The 22,607-nt window shown below is 46.7% G+C and overlaps 1 protein-coding gene across 3 annotated transcripts in view; it reads left to right on the top strand.

Moving 5' to 3' along the window:
• Positions 1 to 532: 532 nt before the first annotated feature.
• The window catches only part of KCNN3 (potassium calcium-activated channel subfamily N member 3), a 63,264-nt gene continuing 41,189 nt past the window's right edge, over positions 533 to 22,607 (top strand). The window contains exons 1-4 of one of the 3 annotated variants that reach the window (XM_070766026.1): positions 533 to 1,339; positions 9,427 to 9,522; positions 15,739 to 16,157; positions 20,916 to 21,078. In XM_070766026.1, the coding sequence (XP_070622127.1) occupies positions 533 to 1,339; positions 9,427 to 9,522; positions 15,739 to 16,157; positions 20,916 to 21,078 (1,485 nt within the window). Of the gene's footprint in view, positions 1,340 to 9,255; positions 9,523 to 15,738; positions 16,158 to 20,915; positions 21,079 to 22,607 lie in introns of those variants that run through there. The other 2 variants (XR_011560479.1, XR_011560478.1) reach the window with 2 other exon arrangements.

The following is a 22,607-nucleotide window of genomic DNA, read 5'->3' as shown; positions in this document are numbered from 1 at the left end:
CCGGGCTCGGGTGGGGCCGGGCGGGGGCGGGAGGCGGGGCACGTCGAATGAATGAATGAAGCGGACCCCCACCCCCCATTTGTGGGTAGGTGGGGGCCGTCGAGCGAACGCGCAAGCCAGCAAGCAGCCTACGAGTCCCAGGGTGCTGATGGAGAGCTGGCGCGCAAAGGCGCATTCCAAGCGTTTGCGCCGTTTTTGATGGGGAGGGGGCTCCTTCTCCACAACCCACCCCCCACCCCCTCGCAGGGGAGGGGCTGTGATGTCACCCCCCACCTTCATCATGCCCCCCCCAACCTCCGGGCCAGCCAATGAGCGCGCGCAACAGGGGCAAAAAAAAGGGGGGCTTGGCCGTCCTCCGGGCGCGCGTTCCCGAGCGCCCGGAGCGTGCCAAGCTTTGCCAGTCGCCGCCCGTTGGCAGCTCGGCTGCAGCCCGGGCTGGGCAAGCCGCGGGGGCCCGCCGGCTTGGATGCCCGTGCGCTGAGCCGGGGCAGGGGCCGGGCGGAGGAGGAAGAAGAAGAGGAGGAGGAAGAGGATGGAGCCCCCCGCGCCCTTCCTCGACTCGGGAGGGGGCGAGCCGGCCGCGCCCCCCAGCCTTGCGCCCACCCCGGCTCTGGCGCCTCCGTGCGCCCCGGTGCCAACGATGCCGCCGGCCTCCGGGGGTCCCTTGCGGGCTCCCTCCGCCGCCCTCCGTCCGGCTTCTCGCCACGGCAGCCAGCCCAACGTCAGCGGCGAGCCCGGCTGGGCGGCTCCGGGCCACTCGCCCAGCTCCAGCGGCGGGGGAGCCGCCGTGGCGGCGAGCAAGCACCGGCAAGCCAGCCCCTTGGCGCACCGCCGGGACAGCAACCCCTTCACCGAGATCGCCATGAGCTCGTGCAAGTACAGCGGCGGCGTCATGAAGCCCCTCAGCCGGCTCAGCGCTTCCCGTCGGAACCTGCTGGACGCCGCCGGACCCGCCGCCGGTGCCGGTTCGGACCCCGGGGAGGCGCAACCTTTGCAACTCCTGGCGTCGCCCGGTGCGCCCCCGCCGGAGATCGTCATCTCCCGCGAAGGCAACCACCACTCGCCGGCGGGGCTGTTGCACGCCAACACGGGCGGGGGTCCCGGTCACAAGCCCCCCTCGGCCGGCTCGGCTTCGTCCTCCGTCGCCGGCGCCCCCGGGCCGCCCTTCGCCCACAAGGCGCCCAAGCGCAAGCACCAGAACATCGGCTACCGCCTGGGCCACCGGCGCGCCCTCTTCGAGAAGCGCAAGCGGCTCAGCGACTACGCGCTCATCTTCGGCATGTTCGGCATCGTGGTCATGGTCATCGAGACGGAGCTCTCCTGGGGCTTGTACTCCAAGGTAGGGGGCACAGAGGGGCGGTGGGCTCGCCCATGAGTCACCCCGGGCGCGCCCCGCTTGCAGAAGGAGCTGGACCTTGGCGGGTTTGGTTCCTCCTCTTGCCCAGCTCTCTTTCCGAAGTTGATATGAGGGTGAAGGTTCTTGGTGGGGTTCCCCCGAGCGCCCCCCCCCCGCTTGGATAAAGAGGCTGGGTGTTTGGAGAAAGGGGACTTGAACCTTGGTGGGTTTGGTTCCTCCTCTTCCTCAGATCTCTTTTCCAAGTTGACATGAAGAAGGAGGGTGGGGATACTTGGTGGGGTTCCCCCAAGTGCACCCCGCTTGGATAGGGGTCTGGATCCTTGGAGAAGGGGACCTGAACCATGTTGGGTTTGGTTCCTCCTCTTCCTCAGATCTCTTTCAGAAGTTGAGACAGGGAGGCAGGATTGTGGTAGACACTTGGTGGGGTCCCCAAAGTGCACCCCACTTGGATAGGGGGCTGGCTGCTTGGGGAAGGGGGCTTGAATCTCGGTGGGTTCGTTCCTCCACTTCCTCCTCTTGCCCAGATCTCTTTCCGAACTTGTCATGGGGATGGGGAGGGGTCATTGTGGGAAGGGGGCTGTTGCAGACACTTGGTGGGGTTCCCCCAAGTGCACCCCGCTTGGATACGGGTCTGGATCCTTGGAGAAGGGGACCTGAACCATGTTGGGGTTGGTTCCTCCTCTTCCTCCTCTTCCCCACATCTCTTTCTGAAGTTGAGACAGGGAGGGGGAGTTGCAGACGGTGGGGTTCCCCCAAGTGCACCCCACTTGGATAGGGGGCTGGAGGTCTGGACAAGGGGACTTGAACCTTGGTGGGTTCGGTTCCCTCCTCTTCCTCAGATCTCTTTCTGAAGTTGACATGAGGATGGGGGGCCATCACTGTGGGAGGGGGGTGTTGTAGACACTTGGTGGGGTCCCCCCAAAATACACCCCGCTTGGGTAAGAGGCTGGTTGCTTGGAAAAGGGACTTGAACCATGTTGGGTGTGTCCCTCCTCTTCCTCCCCCAGATCTCTTTCCAAAGTTCAGAGGGGCAGAAGGGGGTCGTTGGGGAGGGGGCTGTAGACACTTGGTGGGGTTCTCCAAAGCGCTCTCTGCTTGGATAGGGGGCTGGCTGCTTGAGGAGGGGGCCTTAACCTCAGAGGTCTGGTTTTCCTCTTCCCCATATTTCTTTCCAACGTTGAGAGGGAATGGAGGAGGTTATTGGGGGCAGGGGGAGAACCCACCAGTCTGAGGGGCTCCCCCAAAGTGCCACCCCACTTGGATAGAGAGCTGGCTGCTTGGGGCAGGGGCCTGAGTATCCGTGGGTCTGGCTCTCCTCTTCCTCCCTTCCCCATACCTCTTTCAAAAAGTTGAGAAGGGCGGGCAAAGGTCACTTGGGAAGGGGGATCCCAACCCATCCAGGGGGGGGGGCTCCCCCAAAGTGCCCACCCCTCTTGGATAGGGGACCGGCTGCTTAGGGAAGCAACCTTAATATCAATAGGTTTCGCTTGCCTCTCCCCAAACTTCAGAGGGCAACGGAGGTCAGTGGGAGGGGCTTAAAAAGTGAAGGAGGAGACCTCCCCAAAGTGCTCCCCTAACCTAAATACCTGTTGCAGGTATTTAAGGAAGGGGACTGGCTGCTTGGGGGAGAGGCCTCGATTCTTGGAGTCCAACTCCTCTTCCTCTCCCTGCCCCCCCCACCTCTTTCTTAAGTTGGATGGGGAGGGGGGGGACCAAGCATGGACCCCCCCCTCCTTTGCTCTCCTGTTGAAAGAAGGAGAACAGCAAAGAAAGAAGAGAAGAGAGAAGAGAAGAGAGGAGAGGAGAAGAGAGGAGAGGAGAAGAGAAGAGAGGAGAAGAGAGGAGAGGAGAAGAGAAGAGAGAGGAGAGGAGGAGAAGAGAAGAGAGGAGAAGAGGAGAAGAGAGGAGAAGAGGAGAAGAGAGGAGAAGAGAGGAGAGAAGAGGAGAAGAGAAGAGAGAGGAGAGGAGGAGAAGAGAAGAGAGGAGAAGAGGAGAAGAGAGGAGAAGAGGAGAAGAGAGGAGAAGAGAGGAGAGAAGAGGAGAAGAGAGGAGAAGAGAAGAGAGGAGAGGAGAAGATAAGAGAAGAGAGGAGAAGAGAGGAGAGAAGAGGAGAAGAGAGGAGAGAAGAGGAGAAGAGAGGAGAAGAGAAGAGAGGAGAGGAGAAGATAAGAGAAGAGAGGAGAAGAGAGGAGAGGAGGAGAAGAGAAGAAAGGAGAAGAGAAGAGGAGAAGAGAGGAGAAGAGAAGAGAAGAGGAGAAGAGAGGAGAAGAGAGGAGAGAAGAGGAGAAGAGAGGAGAAGAGAGGAGAGAAGAGGAGAAGAGAGGAGAAGAGAGGAGAAGAGAGGAGAAGAGAAGAGAGGAGAGGAGAGGAGAGGAGAAGAGAGGAGAAGAGAGGAGAGGAGAAGAGAGGAGAGAAGAGGAGAAGAGAGGAGAGAAGAGGAGAAGAGAGGAGAAGAGAGGAGAAGAGAGGAGAAGAGAAGAGAGGAGAGGAGAGGAGAGGAGAGGAGAGGAGAAGAGAGGAGAAGAGAGGAGAGGAGAAGAGAAGATAACAGAGGAGAGGAGAAGAGAGGAGAAGAGAGGAGAGGAGAAGAGAAGAGAGGAGAGGAGAGGAGAGGAGAAGAGAGGAGAAGAGAGGAGAGGAGAAGAGAAGATAACAGAGGAGAGGAGAAGAGAGGAGAAGAGAGGAGAGGAGAAGAGAGGAGAAGAGAAGAGAGGAGAGGAGAGGAGAGGAGAAGAGAGGAGAGGAGAAGAGAAGATAACAGAGGAGAGGAGAAGAGAGGAGAAGAGAGGAGAAGAGGAGAAGAGAGGAGAAGAGAGGAGAGGAGAAGAGAGGAGAAGAGAAGAGAGGAGAAGAGAGGAGAGGAGAAGAGAGGAGAAGAGAGGAGAGGAGAAGAGAAATTCTTAATTGGCCAAGAGTGATTGGACACACAAAGGAATTTGTCTTTGGTGCAGATGCTCTCAGTGTGGATAAAGAAAAGATATTTTATTTTATTCTAATTCTTATTCTAGTCCTCTCCTATATTCTATTCTAATTTTCTATTCTAATTCTTATTCTGTTCACCAAGGTGGAGAGGCCGGTTAAATAGAGTAGCAGAGTTGGAAGGGACCTTGGAGGTCTTCTAGTCCAACCCTCTGATTGGGCAGGAGACCCTATACCCCTTCAGACAAATGGTGATCCAACCTCTTCTTAAAAAACTTGCAGTGGTGGAGCATTCACAACTTCTGGTGGCAGGCTGTTCCACTGATGAACTGTTCTGACTGTCAGGAAATTTCTCCTTAGTTCTGAGTTGCTTCTCTCCTTGTTTAGTTTCCACCCATTGCTTCTTGTTCTACCCTCAGCTTTGGATAATAGCTTGACTCCTTCTTCTTTGGGGCAACCCCTGAGATATTGGAAGGCTGCTATCATGTCTCCATTGGGCCTTTTTTTCATTAAACTAGACATAAACCCAGTTCCTGCAACCGTTCTTCGTATGTTTTATCCTTCATTTATCCCTTGGTCCTATTTGTTGCTCTTCTCCGCACTCTTTCTAGAGTCTTCACATTCTTATATATATATATATGCAACATATTTTGCTGATAATGAAACGGAAAATCATATACATACATACATATATACATACATATTGGTATGTAGGTATGTCGGATCACCCTGGTATATTGAAGGAACGTCACAGCTCCTTTTTGCCTCTAGGCCGAACCCAGCAAAAACATGTGATATATATATATATATTTTAAAAATTCAGTAAAAACATTTATTTATTTATTTATTCATTCATTCATTCATTTAATTTATTTATTTATTTATTTATTGGATTTGTATGTTGCCCCTCTCTGTAGACTCGGGGCGGCTAACAACAGTAACAAAAAACAGCATGTAAATCCAATACTAAAAACAACTAAAAAACCCTTATTGTAAAACTAAACATACATACAAACAAACATACCATGCATAAATTGTAAAGGCCTAGGGGGAAAGAATATCTCAGTTCCCCCATGCCTGACGGAGGAGGTGGGTTTTAAGGAGCTTATGAAAGGCGAGGAGGGTGGGGGCAATTCTAATCTCCGGGGGAGTTGGTTCCAGAGGGCCGGGGCCGCCACAGAGAAGGCTCTTCCCCTGGGCCCCGCCAAGCGACATTGTTTAGTTGACGGGACCCGGAGAAGGCCCACTCTGTGGGAGCTAACTGGTCGCTGGGATTCGTGCAGACACACACACACACACATATATATTGTTCAAAAAAAATAATAAAGGGAACACTTAAACAACACAATTATATATAATCATGGCGACTAAGGAATTGGCAGCCGAGACCAACCCAATCTCTACCGCCTTTCTACCCGCAATTCTTGGCTTTTCCGAGCCAAATCTCGCCCACCAGTTACGTCTGGGCACGGCTGATAAATTTCTACTCATTTATTTATCACATTTCTTGACTGCCCATCTCTGCGCAGTTAAACAAATGATTAATCTCGTTGCCTGGCATGGAATGCCGGAGGTTCCCGACTGCCGATGTCCCTCTCACCCACGTTCCATTTTGTCGTGCAACCTCCCAATCATGGTTTATTCGCCCAACCACAGTTGCCTCCAGCCTTTGGGTGAGCAGCGTTAGGGGGTGAGCTAAGGGGTTTTGTGTGGTTAAGGGGTGTCCTTAATTTTTTTCCCCCTCTCTCCCTCTAAACTAGCTGGAATTAGGAGAAAATCTTTTGGGGTTCGATGGCGAATTATTAAATTAATCTCTAAATCAGCCTTTCTTAATCCTGGCAGCTCCAAAAGGGGTGGACTTCAAGTCCCAGAATTCCACAGCCAGGATGGTTTAAGAGGGGAGGACTTCAACTCCCAGAATCCCCCAGCAACCATCCTTTAATATGGGCGGACTTCAACTCTCAGAATCCCCCAGCCAGCATGCTTTAAGAGGGGAGGACTTCAACTCCCAGAATCCCCCAGCTAGAATGCTTTAAGAGGGGAGGACTTCCACTCCCAGAATCCCCCAGACAGCCTGCTTTAAGAGGGGTGGACTTCAACTCCCAGAATCCCCCAGCAACCATCCTTTAATATGGGCGGACTTCAACTCTCAGAATCCCCCAGCCAGCATGCTTTAAGAGGGGAGGACTTCAACTCCCAGAATCCCCCAGCAACCATCCTTTAATATGGGCGGACTTCAACTCCCAGAATCCCCCAGCAACCATCCTTTAATATGGGCGGACTTCAACTCCCAGAATCCCCCAGCCAGCTGGGGAATTCTGGGAGCTGACATCCACCCCGTCTCGAAGTTGCCAATCTGCAAAAAATAAACAACAAACACCCAAGTTATTAATAATCTTGAATTATGTCGATCTCCTTTCCTAGCATTGTGGGTCAGTTCTATTGTGTTAAAAGAACACACACACACACACACACACAAACACGAGGCTGGGTTGGCAGGAATCCCCTTGCGTGGGTGGCTGGAGATGACATCGGCGTTGTTAACAGCTGCGCCCAGGGTGGGCAAGAGTTCCCTTCCTGTAAGGCGGGCAGCGATGGCACCAAGCCAGCCCAGCTACAACCAGTTCTGGCCCTGCGCCTAATTGATCTGGAAGCTTCCCAAGGTTGCTTTTTAGCAAAATCGATCCCAGCCGGCATTGATCCTAGATTTCCAAAATGGAAGGAAGTGGGTTAGTTTGTTGGCATCCCGTCTAGGGAACCTCGTGTTGGCTCGGTGGGTTTTGGGCCCGTCCTGCTTCGAAAAAAAGGGATCTTATTCTTCTCCCTGGCTTGGAAACTGAACCTGTCCGGCATTCCGTGAAAAAGGTCCTCAAACCCGGGTTTTCCATCGATCGTGGTTTGTTGAGTTATCTCTACGATGGGCAATTCTGGAGTCTTGTGTTGATCGTGATTTGCAAGACCCGTAAGGTGGACTGGCCTGTTGCCAGCCGAGCCCATGAAAAGGTTCCTCCGTTCCTCCACCACCGACAGCCCAACATGCCAAGCCAGTTTTTCCATCGATGATGGTTTGTTGAGTCTGCTCCTCAATGGGCTCTTTGGGGACTTTGCGCCAAGCCATTGATGGTGATTTGCAAGGCCCAGAAAGTAGGCTGGCCTGTTGCCAACCCAGCCCTTGAAAAGGATACCCCGTTCCTCAACCACAGACAGCCCGACATGCCAAGCCAGTTTTTCCATCGATGGTGGTTTGTTGAGTCCGCTCCACAACGAGCTCTTTGGGGACTTTGCGCCAAGCCGTTGATGGTGATTTGCAAGGCCCAGAAGGTGGGACCATGAAAAGGATACCCTGTTCCTCAACTACAAACAGCCCGACATGCCAAGCCAGTTTTTCCATCGATGGTGGTTTGTTGAGTCCGCTCCACAACGGGCTCTTTGGGGACTTTGTGCTGAGCTGTTGATCGTGATTTGCAAGGTCCGGAAGATAAGGGCTAGCTGTGTTGGTTCTGCTCCTTTTCGACCGAGGTTACAGAGAGAAAACATTAGATTGGGATCAGGAATTATTATTATTATTTTTTAAATTGAGGATACTTCACAAAAATGAATTTTGTCTGTGGGGGATGCTAAAATTAGAAAGATGTATATCTTATTTTTCTGGAAAAATAGGAAATAACCTTTCCAGAGAGACATTTTTCTTTTTTTTTCCAGCAAGGAGAAATCAATGGTCGGTGTGGAAAAAAAAAATTACCTCAGACTTATTCTTAATCTTGATTCCGATTTGAAATCTTTTTTTGAATAGTTATTCTTCTTCTTTTGTTTTGCTAAAGGTTAACGGCTTCCATTGCTTTGATTTTTTTAGAACAATCGACCGGCTTTCTGGAAGCTTCCGTGGTCATAGTTCCAGCAGGGAAAGATAACACTGGCGGTCCTCGATTTACGACCGCAATTGAGGTCGACATTTCTGTCATTAAGCAAGACAGTTGCTGAGAGAACATTGTCCTGTTTTATGAGCTTGCCGGCCACTGTCGTTAAGCGGATCGCTGTGGCTGAAAATTCAGGCACTTGCCAACTGACTCGTATTTATGACGGGGTGTGTGTGTTTCCACGCAATCCTGTTTTGCGACCGTTCGATAAGCAAAGCCAACGGACAACCTCCGGCTTCGCTTCAGAACCACGCTCCTTAACAATTGCAGTTGTTATCTACTTAAGAAAGGTCTTAAAGGGGATCAAAACCCCCTGAAGAAATGTCTCGCTTAGAAACAGAAACGTTGGATCGTGGTCGTAAGTCTGAGGACTGCCGTTATCGGAGACAATGGAAGCAGATTGGGTATTCCGGATTTTTTTTCTATTTAGAGTCCTCGGAGAGGGGCGGCATGGAAATCCAATTAGTAAATAAAATAAATAAATAATAAATAGTGCACAATTGTGGTCGTAAATCCAGGACTGCCTTTTGGGGGGGGGGACACAAAGCAGGTTTTATTCTATTTTGTTTTATCTAGATTTTATTCTAGAAATTTTTGTGGGGCCTCTCTAGGAATCTCCTGGGAGGAAACAGGGCCATAAAAGGCAGGGAGAAGCCTCCGTGGGGCATATTTAGTAATCTCCTGGGTGGAAACAGGGCCAGAAAAGGCAAAGAGAAGCCTCTCTGGGGCCACTCTAGAAATCTCCTGGGAGGAAACAGGGCCAGAAAAGGCAGGGAGAAGCCTCCGTGGGGCATATTTAGTAATCTCCTGGGTGGAAACAGGGCCAGAAAAGGCAAAGAGAAGCCTCTCTGGGGCCACTCTAGGAATCTCCTGAGAGGAAACATGGCTGAAAAAGGCAGGGAGAAGCTTCCATGGGGCCTCTCTAGGAATCTCCTGAGAGTAAAAAAAGGCCAGAAAAGGTGGTGAGAAGCCTCTGGGAGGCCTCTCTAGGAATCTAGAGAGGAAACAGGGCCTCTGCCCTTCCTGTGGTTTCCTTAATCGCACACATTATTTGCTTTTACATTGATTCCTGGGGGCAAAATGGCTTCTTTTTACAAATTTTTCTACTTAAGAACTAAACAGAAGGAATTACAGGTACCACAGAATAGGTAATTTTAAGCTTTGCCTGCTCGAGGTGAGGAAAAGGGAAGCTTAACTTCGCAACTTAATGGGTTATTTTTCTCTTCTTCGCAGGGTTCCATGTTCTCTCTGGCCTTGAAGTGTCTCATCAGCCTCTCCACCGCCATTTTGTTGGGGCTGATCGTTGCCTATCACACCCGAGAAGTCCAGGTATTTATAAAAAGAGAGAGAGAGATTTAGAGATTTGACGTAAATTAGACATTTTGAATGAGTGGGCTTTTATTTCTTTTTAAGGTTCCAGCAAGGAGGGGTTCAGGAGGGCAGCTTGAAGTCTCATTTTGGTTTTGGGTTTATTTTAATTTGAGATTGTATGGAGGTTTGTCTTAACTGGGGGAGACTTTTATTTTTTTAAAGTATTCTATTCCTGTATTATTGTTGTTGTTGTTGTTGTTTTGTTGTTGTTGTTGTTGCTGCTGCTGCATTTTTAAAAGTGTCCCAAATACCACTGACTGGTGCCAATGGTTGATACGGGTGGCTGCCAGTGTCCTAGATATCAACCAAGTATCTTCTTAATATATTTTATCTATCTATCTATCTATCTATCTATCTATCTATCTATCTATCTATCTATCTAATCTATCTATTCTATCTATCTATCTATCTATCTATCTATCTATCTATCTATCTATCTATCTATCTATCATCTATTAGATTTGTATGCCGCCCCTCTCCGTAGACTCGGGGCGGCTAACAACAATAATAAAACAGCGTATGACAAATCTAATATTTAAAATAGCTAAAAACCCTTATTAAAAGCCAAACATATACACAAACATACCACGCATAAATTGTATAGGCAGGGGGGGGGGAAAGAAATATCTCAATTCCCCCATGCCTGATGACAGAGGTATATATATATATATATATGACCAAAACATTTAAATATGTGAAAGGGTTCAGTAAGGTTCAGGAGGGAAGTGTTTTTAATAGGAAAGTGAACCCAAGAATAAGGGGCCACAATCTGAGGTGAGTTGGGGGAAAGATCAGAAGCAACGTGAGAAATATTATTTGACTGAAAGAGTAGTAGATGCTTGAAACAAACTTCCAGCAGACGTGGTTGGTCAATCCACAGGAACTGAATTGAAACATGCCTGGGATAAACATAGATCCATCCTAAGATAAAATACAGGAAACAGTATAAGGGCAGACTAGATGGACCATGAGGTCTTTTTCTGCCGTCAATTTATTTTATTTATTTATTTTATTTATCAGATTTGTATGCCACCCCTCTCTGTAGACTCTTCTTCTGTTTCTATCTGAGATTCCCAGTAGCGCAGTTTTTTGCGGTTCCGCTGGTGTTATTGCAAGAAGATGCAATTTCTTGGTGTGTTTGGCCTGTCTTTGCTTAATGGTTGTTTATCATCATCATTTTGGCAAAGCCAGGCTTTCTGACCCAGGCTTTGCTGCCTTTCGGCAGTGTATGAGTAAACAGATACTCCGAGATATTAAAACTAAAGAGAATTATCCAGAGGGAGGGAGGGAGGGATAGACACTCAGGCAGACACTGATCAATATAGAGATGATAGATAATAGCTTTAGAGCAATGTTCCTCAGCCCTGACAGCTGTCAGATGTATAGATTTCGACTGGCAGAATTCTCCAGGCGGTCTCGGTCATAAGACGAGGACTAAGTTTAGAACAGAACAGTGTCGCTTGGGGATTCTGGGAGCTGCTCCACACATCTACAAGCTGTCAAGATTTAGAGAGATATCAGAGAGAGAGGGAGGTGGATGGATGGATGGATGCAGAGAGCTGACAGATAAGGGATTTTAAGAGAGAGAGAGTTGATGGATGGGTAAATAGATGTTTGGATAGATAGGCAGACAGGCAGGCACGGGAGGGAAAAGGAGGGAGAGAAGAAAAGAGAGGGGAGGCAGGAAGGAAGGGAATAGCTAGATAAACAGAAGGAAGGAAGGAAAGGAAAGAAGGAAGGAAGGAAAAGAAAGAAGGAAATAAATACCTAGATAAACAGATGAGGGAGGAAGGAAGGAAATAGATAAGGAAGGGAAAGGAAAGGAAAAAGAAAGGAAGGAAAAGGAAAGGAAAGGGAGGAGAAAGGAAGGGAAGGGAAAGGAAGGAAAAGGAAGGGAAGAGAAAGGAAAGAAAAGAAAAAGGAAAGAGAAGGGAAGGGAAAAGCTTCCTTCTTCTCACCCCCCCCCTCTTATTATCGAGCCCTTTCCTTCCCTTTCTCTTTCTCTTTTCCCCTTCCTTCCTCCCTTCCTCCCTGCCTCCTTGCTCTCAGACTTTCTCCTCAATGTCCAAGGAACAAGGAGGCTTTCTCAACCTGGATGACCGCCCCCCAAAAACCCTGGGGAGACCCATTGGCTCTGCAGCACCACCAACATCCCACCGCTGTGGGTCTCCATGGTTACAGGAGCCTTGTGACTTTCATTCTTAGGCACCTCAAGCCAATCCTGGATTCATTCAAGGCTTTCACTCCTGGTTAGATTCGCTTGGAATAGAAGGGAGGGGATGGAAGACCTTATTTGTTTATTTACGTGTGTATTTCCTTCCCCTCTTCTTCCTCCCTCGCTTTCTCCCTTCATTATTTTCTTCCTTACCTCCTTCAATCCATCCTTTTCTTATTTCTTATTACCTTCCTTCATTTCCTCCTCTATTTTTTGTTCCTTCCTTCCCTCCCCTTCCTTCCATCCTATCTTCTTTCCTTCCCTTCCTTCCTTCCCTTCCTTCTTTCCTTCCTATCTTCCTTCCTTCCCTTCCTTTCCTTCTTTCCATCTTCCCTTCCTTCCCTTCCTTCCTTCCCTTCCTTCCATCCTATCTTCCTTTCTTTCTTTCCTTCCTTCCTTCCCTTCTTTCCATCCTATCTTCCTTCCTTTCTTCCATCCTATCTTCCTTCCTTCCCTTTCTTCCATCCTATCTTCCTTCTTTCCTTTCCTTCCTTCCCTCCCTTCCTTCTTTCCATTCTATCTTCCTTCCTTCCATCCTATCTTCCTTCCCTTTCTTCCATCCTATCTTCCTTCTTTCCTTTCCTTCCTTCCCTTCCTTCCTTCCATCCTATCTTCCTTCCTTTCCTCCATCCTATCTTCCTTCCTTTCCTTTCCCTCCCTCCCTTTCTCCCCCCTCTTCTTCCCTCCCTCCCTCCTTGCCTCCTTTCTTTCCTTCCTTCCCTCCCTCCAAATTTGGTGCGTGCCAGGAATAAAATAAATAGCCCAGAATCTAGTGGGTTAAACACACGTACACCCTGTAAAATTGTGTGTGTGTGTGTGGGGGAGGCTGTTGAAAACCACAGAGATGCAAAAGGGGAGCATCTTTCTTCGGAAATGTGCAAAGCCAAGGATCTTTCCGAATCTTTGCAACATCTGGCTTCGTCCCTGGGCCAGATGCCTCTCTTTTCCTTGAAACAGGACAGGCCACAACTGGAAATCCTAGTTAGCCTCTTCGCCCAGAAGGAAAACATCTGGCTAAAAAATTTGGAACTGCTAAGCCTTGAATGTCGAGTGGAGAAAGTTGACGGAGAGTTCAAACACAACTTTGGAAAGGAGAATTCGCCTGCACCCCTTAATTTTTTACATAAAAGTTTGGTTTTTTAAAAATTCCGAAACTTGTTTTCTTTCGGTTTTCTCCCCAGAATTTTTAAATTTTATTTCCTTTTCCACTTCATATTCAAACACGTGTCAGTGCATATACGTTACCTACATCTCAACGACGTACACATTTAATATAATTATATATTTCTTAACTAATCGCTTTTATATTTATAATAACACCCCCTATCTTATTAATAAGTTAATTAACCGTCATCCTGAGTTGGTTGAGAAGGGCGACATAGAAACCTAATTACTCACAAACTAAGAATACAATGATCTGTTTATGTGTGTTTTTAAATATCTATATATAACTCAATAAAATTTATTTTAAAAAAAAGAAACCTAATTAATAAATAAAAATAAACAAAATAAATAATCTACTCCTCTCTACTTTCCTTCTTTTCTCTCCATCCTACCTTCCTTCTCTCCACCCTCCTACTAGCTTCTTGAAAACTACTTCCTCCTTCTCCCTCGAGTGATTTCAGTTTAATTAAAGTTTTATATTAAACAGGCTGATATTTGTACTACCAAATATCCCTTCTCTTCTCATTTATTACCTTTAACGATGTTTATTGTCATTTATCTTTTAGTCATTGGTAGACACGTAAAAACTACGAATTACCATTTCATTATATATGTATACTGTATATATATATATATAATGATTTTGTCATCTGGGTTTCTTTTGTTAGTTGGCTTATTCAGAGAAGGAGACAGGGTGGTTTTAATGATAATTATGTGGTGTGCGTTCCTGCTCAAAACCCCTCTTTCATTTCCCTCCTGAACCTTATTTAACCCTTTAACATTTAAATATGTGAAAAGGTTCAATGAGGTTCAGGAGGGAAGTGTTTTTAATAGGAAACTGAACCCAAGAACAAGGTGGCACAATCTGAGGTTAGTTGGGGGAAAAGATCAGAAGCAAGGTGAGAAAATATTATTTTACCGAAAGAGTAGTAGATGCTTGGAACAAACTTCCCACAGACGTGGTTGGCCAAGCCACAGGAGCTGAATTGAAACATGCCTGGGATAAACATAGATCCATCCTAAGATAAAATACAGAGAATAGCATAAGGGCAGACTAGATGGACCTGGAGGTCTTTTTCTGCCGTCAGTCTTCTATGTTTCTATGTTTCCTACTTCAAGGAGAGTCTCTTATTCTTCAAAATTGTCCTGTATATCAGGGATGGCTAACTTTTAAATATATATATATATCTTATTTCTTTAGTTGCCAGCAAAACCAAAGGAATTAAAAAACAGCCCAGGCCAATCAATATGCTAGTAATTGCCTGTTCCAAGCCAAGAACAGTCCAATTCCTGCTCTGTTTTACTGCCAGCGAGAAATCTTTTAACAGCTTCTTTTGCTGAATCGAATTTAGAATGAAAAGGGCACCAAGCGGTGATCATTCATCCGTCCCCCGCGTTGTCCCCCCTCCCGGGCTATGGATGGGATGGAGAGAAAGTTTGAAAGGGAGAGATGCGGGAAAGGAAGAAAGGGTGGACAAAAGAGGGTGACGAAAGACTTAACTCGGCTTACGACCGACCTACTCGTTGTTAAGCGAGACATTTTCTATTTTGCCCCATTGAATGACCTTCCTTTCCACTGTGGTTAAGAAAATCACCGCAGTCTTTCCGTTAGTAACCCCGTTGTTAAGTGATTTGGCTCACAAAAAGGGGATCATATCACCATCATAAATAGAAATCCGTTGCCTTAATTTTGATCATGTGATTGCAGAGACGTTGTTAAAGTGTGGTGGGAAAATAACCCTTGGATCCTAAATGGCTTTTTTTTCTTTCTTTGTTTTTTAAAAAATGTAATTTTTATTGAAATATAAACATTGAAAAGAAAACAACACAAACAAATACAGTATACATAAATATGACATAGGAACAATTTTTTAACACAAATACAACTGCAAAACAAACAAAAAAAGGAAAAAAATGTATATTAAAAATTGAAGTATTTCAGTCCATTAAACACATTTTCCCCAAGAGGAAAACGAAAAAATTTTTTTTACAGCAATTACAGTCGGTATAAAAAATGTGTTCTGGTTATTCATTTTATATGCACATTGGTTCTGCTTTTTACCGCCTTATTTTAATCAATGTTACAATATTTCAATCAATTCAAATCGTTTATTTCAATATATACCGTCAACGAGTTATTATTTCAGTAATATTGCTTTTCTTACTTTTATAACTAAGACATGGTTATACTGTCATTTTATTTTTCTTTCCTCATTTCTAACCATTCATAAGATGAATTCCAAATCTTGTACACTGCTCAAAAAAAAATAAAGGGAACCCTTAAACAACACAATATAACCCCAAGTAAATCAAACTTCTGTGAAATCAAACTGTCCACTTAGGAAGCAACATTGATTGACAATCAATTTCACCTGCTGTTGAGCACATTCGACAAAGTATTCAGTGAGAATATTTCATTCATTCAGATCTAGGATGTGTTATTTGAGTGTTCCCTTTATTTTTCTGAGCAATATAGAATTTTTATTTATTTATTTATTCATTTGTCCAATACACAAATACATAGGAAGAAAAATAGACATGTAGTAATATATAAAGTGAACTTAGAGGAGAGGATATATGAAAGAAAGAAAATATATATGATAAGTGAGAGAAAGGAAAGACAATTGGACAGGGGACGAATGATTTTCTTAATCAATGTTTGTTCATTGGGTAAATCGCTTCCCCCCCCCCCTCCGCGCCATTGCAACTCCGAATGTCAAGGCTTTGCACGTCTTAAGGACTAGAAACCCGGCTCCAAATTTTGATTGTTTTCCCTTCCCTCCCCCCTCGCTTAGCTCTTCGTGATCGACAACGGCGCCGACGACTGGCGGATCGCCATGACGTACGAGCGCATCCTGTACATCACATTGGAAATGTTGGTTTGCGCCGTCCACCCCATCCCGGGGGAATATAAGTTTTTTTGGACCGCCCGGCTGGCTTTCTCCTACACGCCTTCCCGCGCCGAAGCCGACGTGGACATTATCCTCTCCATCCCCATGTTCCTCCGCCTCTATCTCATCGCCCGGGTGATGCTCCTGCACAGCAAACTCTTCACCGACGCCTCCTCCCGCAGCATCGGGGCCCTCAACAAGATCAACTTCAACACCCGCTTCGTCATGAAGACTCTCATGACCATATGCCCCGGCACGGTGCTTCTGGTCTTTAGCATCTCCCTCTGGATTATTGCCGCCTGGACCGTCAGGGTTTGCGAGAGGTGAGTTCGCGCGGCGGGCAGGGAGGGGCGGAGGGAATGCCCCGATTCACCCAATGTGTGCGCAGCCCCATCCGCCCATGTGCAATGCTCGTGCGCCTGGCTTGGACACATGTGACTAAATAGGATGGCAGAGAGCCGGGGCAGTGGGGGGCGGAGGTAGGTCGCTACTACGGGTTCGTCCAAACCGGCGCAAACTGGTAGAATACCACCACCATCTCTGGCCCATCGGTGGACGGTTGGGTTGGCTTCAAGGTGGCGGGATTCGCTTAGGGGCCGTTGCGAGGAAGGAAGGTTGTAACGTCAGGGTTGGCAGGATGGGATGGTGTCCATCCATCCATCCATCCATCCACCTACCCAGCCAGCCAGCCAGCCAGCCAGCTGCCTACCTACCTGCCTATCATCTACGGTACCTTTTCTACCTACTCCATCTCTCTGTCCATCCATCCATCCATCTATCCTGCCTGCCTGCCTCTATCATTGATCTATAATTTTTAACTTCTATGTCATCTGTTTCATATATCTACCTACTGCCTATCTATCTATCATCCATCCATCACCTATGCCTCTATCTATGTAATCTAATATCTTACCCTACCTTACGTTACCTCACCTTTTCTTATCTTATTGTCTGCCCATCTCTGTCTCTCTCTGTCTCTGTCTCTCTGTTTCTGTCTCTCTGTCTTTATCTATCTCTGTCTCTCTATTTCTGTCTCTGTCTCTCTGTCTCTTTCTCTCTGTCTCTTTCTCTCTGTCTTTCTTTGTCTCTTTCTCTCTGTCTTTATCTGTCTCTGTCTCTCTGTCTTTCTCTGTCTCTCGTTCTCTCTGTCTTTCTCTGTCTCTGTCTGTCTCTGTCTCTCTGTTTCTGTCTCTCTCTCTGTCTTTATCTGTCTCTGTCTCTCTCTATTTCTGTCTCTGTCTCTGTCTTTCTTTGTCTCTCTCTCTATTTCTGTCTCTGTCTCTCTTTCTCTCTGTCTTTCTCTGTCTCTTTCTCTCTGTCTTTATCTGTCTCTGTCTCTCTGTCTTTCTCTGTCTCTCTCTGTCTCTGTCTCTCTGTCTTTCTCTGTCTCTCTCTGTCTCTGTCTCTCTCTCTATTTCTGTCTCTCTGTCTCTCTTTCTCTCTGTCTTTCTCTGTCTCTGTCTATCTTTCTCTCTGTCTCTCTGTCTTTCTCTGTCTCTCTTTCTCTATGTATTTCTCTGTCTCTGTCTCTCTCTGTTACTGTCTGTCTCTCTCTCTCTCTTTATCTATCTGTCTGTCTGTCTATCTATCTACACACACACACACACACACACACACACAACATATTTTTGCTGAATTGAAAATGCAAAAATTAACTGCCTTGGAACTGGCCGAGAGGCAAAGGGAAGCCTTAAGCTCTGCCCATATACATACATACATACCTACATGCATCCATCCATCCATCCATCCATACATACATACGCTTCTAAATCTTCTAAAATGTACCCAGGTCACTTCCCTTCTAATTCTTCCACTCAGCTGGTAGAAGGAAGGGGGGAAAAAGACAGTTGTGGGCTTAATATGAGTGTGTGCGCACATAAACACAGAGAGAGAGAGAGAGAGAGAGAAAAGAGAGAGAGAGAGAAAGAAAAGAGAGAGAGAAGAGAGAGAGAGAGAAAAGAGAGAGAGAGAGAAGAGAGAGGCTTTCCACCTCCTTTGCCATCTCCCTCCCCGCTGGGCTTGCCTTCTCTTGGAACATTCAAGCTGGCGTGCTGAAAAAGAACCCTGCGTGACACTTCAGTACACACACACAGACACACAAAGCGCAGGCTTTCTTTTCACAGTGGCGTCCTTTTCTGGAAGGCTGTGCTAGTGACAAGAGCCCGGAGGTGACATCCACGTGGCCGGGCTGTGTGTAGGCGGGACTCCCTAACAACCAGGCAACGGAGACCCAGCCGAACCACCTGAGAGGCTCCGGGTGCGAAATTAGCCCAGTCAAGGAAAGTGTGTGTGTGTGATGGGAGAGAATGCCATGGGGACGGCTCCCTGCAAAACTTCCTTTTCCTTCCCTGCAAACCTTCCCCGCCTGGTGTGTCGGTGGCTCGCGGGTGCGAATAGATGGGGAAGGGTGTTTGGGTGCGAATAGAGGAGGTGGCTTTCCACACACGTTCTAAAGTTTCTTCCTGGGATTCTCGTAAGCGTGAAAATGGTTGGAAGTTGGGGCTATCCCGAAAGGGGGAACAAAATGAGGAAGGAAGAGACTTTTTTTTTTTTTTTTTTTTAAAGAAAGGCTTTTGTCTTCTTCGGTTTTGCCTCTGTTTAGTTTAGTTTCATTATTACAGTGGTACCTCTACCTAAGAACGCCTCTACTTAAGAACTATTCTAGATAAGAACCGGGTGTTCAAGATTTTTTTTTGCCTCTTCTCAAGAAACATTTTCCACTTACAAACCCAAGCCTCTGAAACTGTAACCGGAAAAGGCAGGGAGAAGTCTCGTTGAGGCCTCTCTAGGAATCTCCTGGGAGGAAACAGGGCCAGAAAAGGTGGGGCGAAACCTCCTGGGAGGAAAAAGAGTCGGAAAAGGCAGGGAGAAGCCTCCGTGGGGCCTCTCTAGGAATCTCCTGGGAGGAAACAGGGCCAGAAAAGGCAGGGAGAAGCCTCCGTGGGGTCTCTCTAGGAATCTCCTGGGAGGAAACAGGGCCAGAAAAGGCAGGGAGAAGCCTCCGTGGGGCCTCTCTAGGAATCTCCTGGGAGGAAACAGGGCTGGAAAAGGCAGGGAGAAGCCTCCGTGGGGCCTCTCTAGGAATCTCCTGGGAGGAAAAAGAGTCGGAAAAGGCAGGGAGAAGCCTCCGTGGGGCCTCTCTAGGAATCTCCTGGGAGGAAACAGGGCTGGAAAAGGCAGGGAGAAACCTCTGTGGGGCCTCTCTAGGAATCTCCTGGGAGGAAAAAGAGTCGGAAAAGGCAGGGAGAAGCCTCCGTGGGGCCTCTCTAGGAATCTCCTGGGAGGAAACAGGGCTGGAAAAGGCAGGGAGAAGCCTCCGTGATTCCTCTCTAGGAATCTCCTGGGAGGAAAAAGAGTCGGAAAAGGCAGGGAGAAGCCTCCGTGGGGCCTCTCTAGGAATCTCCTGGGAGGAAACAGGGCTGGAATAGGCAGGGAGAAGCCTCCGTGGGGCCTCTCTAGGAATCTCCTGGGAGGAAACAGGGCTGGAAAAGGCAGGGAGAAGCCTCCGTGGGGCCTCTCTAGGAATCTCCTGGGAGGAAACAGGGCTGGAAAAGGCGGGCAGAAGCCTCTGTGGAGCCTCTCTAGAAATCTCCTGGGAGGAAACAGGGCTGGAACTGAATCTAAAACCCTACTACTTAAAAAAAACAGTCATATTCACATTCATCCCTGCATAATATACACAATATACACTGCTCAAAATAATAAAGGCAACACTTACAAAACAGAATATAGCTTCAAGTAAATCCAACTTCTGTGAAATCCAACTGTCCACTTAGGAAGCAACACTGATTGACAAATCAATTTCACCTGCTGTTGTGCGCATTCAACTTTGTGCCGAACAAAGGATTCAGTGAGAATATTTCATTCATTCATTCAGATCTAGGATGGGTTCTTCGAGTGTTCCCCTTTATTTTTTTGAGCAGTATATTTTCACATCACCTGCTGGAGTACGATGTTAACAGTCAACGCCCCCAAATTAAACCTTGCCAAAGGCCTGGAGGATGGGGGTGGTACGAATCTTAGGGGGGGGGAATTGATTTAGTTTGTCAACCATATACAAGACAACAGACATAAGTATAAACATGATGAGCACCGGGAAATGAGTATAAATAAAATGGGATAAATAAAATACCTATATAAATAAAAGTACAAATAAATTCTTATAAACAAATAATAAACCCATCACCCTGCTTAAATTACACTGTCTGGGGAATTCTGGGAGTTGAAAACCCACCCCTCTTAAAAGGATGAGTTCTTGGTTAACACCTCATGATTGAGTAAATCCTTGCGATATCCACGCCAGGAAATTCCGATTTTAAGTCCTCTTGGCTCACATATGTTGGGTCCCAGAAGCCAAGATCTAATCTTGCCTCTGAAATATATATACATATATAAATTGTAGATCTGCGCAGTGCATAATGAAGTTATTTTTCAAGGCTGTGCATAGAATCCTAACCCAAATCTAACCTTTCCTCTTGGCTGAAGAGAAAGAGAGAGAGACAACGCGATCGATAGTCATTAACCAGACTCACAAAACCCGCAACAGAGAGAAAACGGAGAGTATTAATCCCAAAGGATGGGGGGTTGATAGCTTGCAGAAAATTTCCCAGATAAAGGAGATTATTTTCATTTCAAGGGCTTTGGTGTTATACTCGGAAGTGTAAAAAAACAGTGGGGGGAGAGGGGAGGAGGAAATAGGCCCGGTCTGGGACAGATGTTGCCACGCTGAGGGACAGTAACTTGGGTAGTCTAAATTAATAAACGTCCTTGGGATTTTTCACTTGGGGTTTGGTGGAAGGCCTGTATCTCAATCACTGCAAATTGAAGAATGGTGGACTTCAACTCCCAGAATTCCCCAGCCAGCATGTTTTAGGATGGGTGGACTTCAACTCCCAGAATCCCCCAGCTGGAATGCTTTAAGATGGGTGGACTCCAACTGTCAAAATCCCAGCATGCTTTAAGAGATGGATGGACTTCAACTCCCAGCATCCCCCAGCCAGAATAACGGGGTCCCAAAAACCCACAAAAAAAAAAAATTGTTTCGGTGCCTCCTGATTGTGGCTGTGTCATTTCACCCCCAGCAACCAAACTTTCTTCGGCAGGTATCACGACCAACAGGACGTGACCAGCAACTTCCTGGGCGCCATGTGGCTGATCTCCATCACCTTCCTCTCCATCGGTTACGGCGACATGGTCCCCCACACCTATTGCGGGAAGGGCGTCTGTCTGCTGACGGGGATTATGGTAAGGCACCGGGGGGGGGGGGGGGGAGAGAATCTGCTTTTTGTAAAAAATCACAAACACACGCCTTCGTGGGCAGAAGGGCCAGTGGGTGGGATTCACCCAGTTTGAACCAGTTTGGGGCAAACCGGATTGTTAATTTTCACCTGGTTTTGAGGCTACTCTCGAAACCAGGTGAGTGGCGACCGTAACAAGCGGTGGAACTTTTTTTGCTGCTGTTCACCCAGAAAATGAATCCTCTTAGGTTTCTCTTGATCAGCGGACATCAGAAAGAGCGAGAAACGGAGAAGGCAGCATGGATAAAAATCGGTGATTTCTTAAATATATATATTTTTTAAATTGGATTTTTAAAAAATATATTTACTTTATTTATTTTGACTTCTCGTCCACCCAATCCCATTTAATCGGATTTTATTTTTGTTTCTTTTATCAAATTTATTTTAATTCAATGCTTTTCGGAGTAAAAAAATCTTATCTAAAGGCAGTTTCCCATTTAAGATAACATTCATGGATTTAGTTTATTTGGTATGAAAGGGAGTTTTGTTATGTAGCATGAGGCTCAGGGATGGGCACCTGTCGGTCAGGTACGCAGAACCGGTAGTAATTCTGGGCTCTGGGTATGTTTTTCCTATTGCAGTAAATGAGGTTGAAGGTGTATAATTTTAGAAGAGCTGTGCGTGCGTGTGTGTTTGTGTGTACATACACTTTATATAGTAGAAAGCTGCTCCGAGTCCACGGAGAGGGGCAGCATACAAATCTAATAAATTATTATTATTATTATTATTATTACTACTACTATTATTATTATTATTATTATTATTATTGTGTATATTTTTGTGTGCCTGTGTGTAATATGTATGTACACACATGGCATATGTACATAGAATTAAACAGTATATTTTGGATGTTCAGTACAGTAAATAGATAGGAAAATAGTATCTCTTTGAGGTGAAGAGAGGCCAGGCACCCTAACCCAAACCCTTGACATAGAAACATAGAAGACTGATGGCAGAAAAAGACCTCCTGGTCCATCTAATCTGCCCTTGTACTATTCCCTGTATTTTATGTTAGGATGGATCTGTGTTTATCCCAGGCAGGTTTAAATTCAGTTATTGTGGATTTACCAACCATGTCTGCTGGAAGGTTGTTCCAAGCGTCTACTACTCTTTCAGTGAAATAATATTTTCTCACGTTGCTTTTGATCTTTCCCCCAACTAACTTCAGATTGTGTCCCCTTGTTCTTGTGTTCACTTTCCTATTAAAAACACTTCCCTCCTGGACTTTACTTAACCCTTTAACCTATTTAAATGTTTCGATCGTGTCCCCCCTTTCCCTTCTGTCCTCCAGACTATACAGATGGAGTTCATGATAAGTTTTATGCTTAAGACCTTCCACCATTTTTGGTGGACCCGTTTAATTATATCAATATGACATGAGTGATGTCAAGCTGGGCCACCTTTAAGCCAGTCACATGACCTTTAAGCCACCCTCCCAGTCACATGATCGTCAAGCCACTCCCACCTGGTCACACG

Source organism: Erythrolamprus reginae, chromosome 13 (assembly GCF_031021105.1).
Source record: "Erythrolamprus reginae isolate rEryReg1 chromosome 13, rEryReg1.hap1, whole genome shotgun sequence".
Taxonomy (NCBI): domain Eukaryota; kingdom Metazoa; phylum Chordata; class Lepidosauria; order Squamata; family Dipsadidae; genus Erythrolamprus; species Erythrolamprus reginae.
The sequence above is the reverse complement of the archived record's forward strand: the minus strand, read 5'-3'. Positions and strand labels throughout refer to the sequence as shown.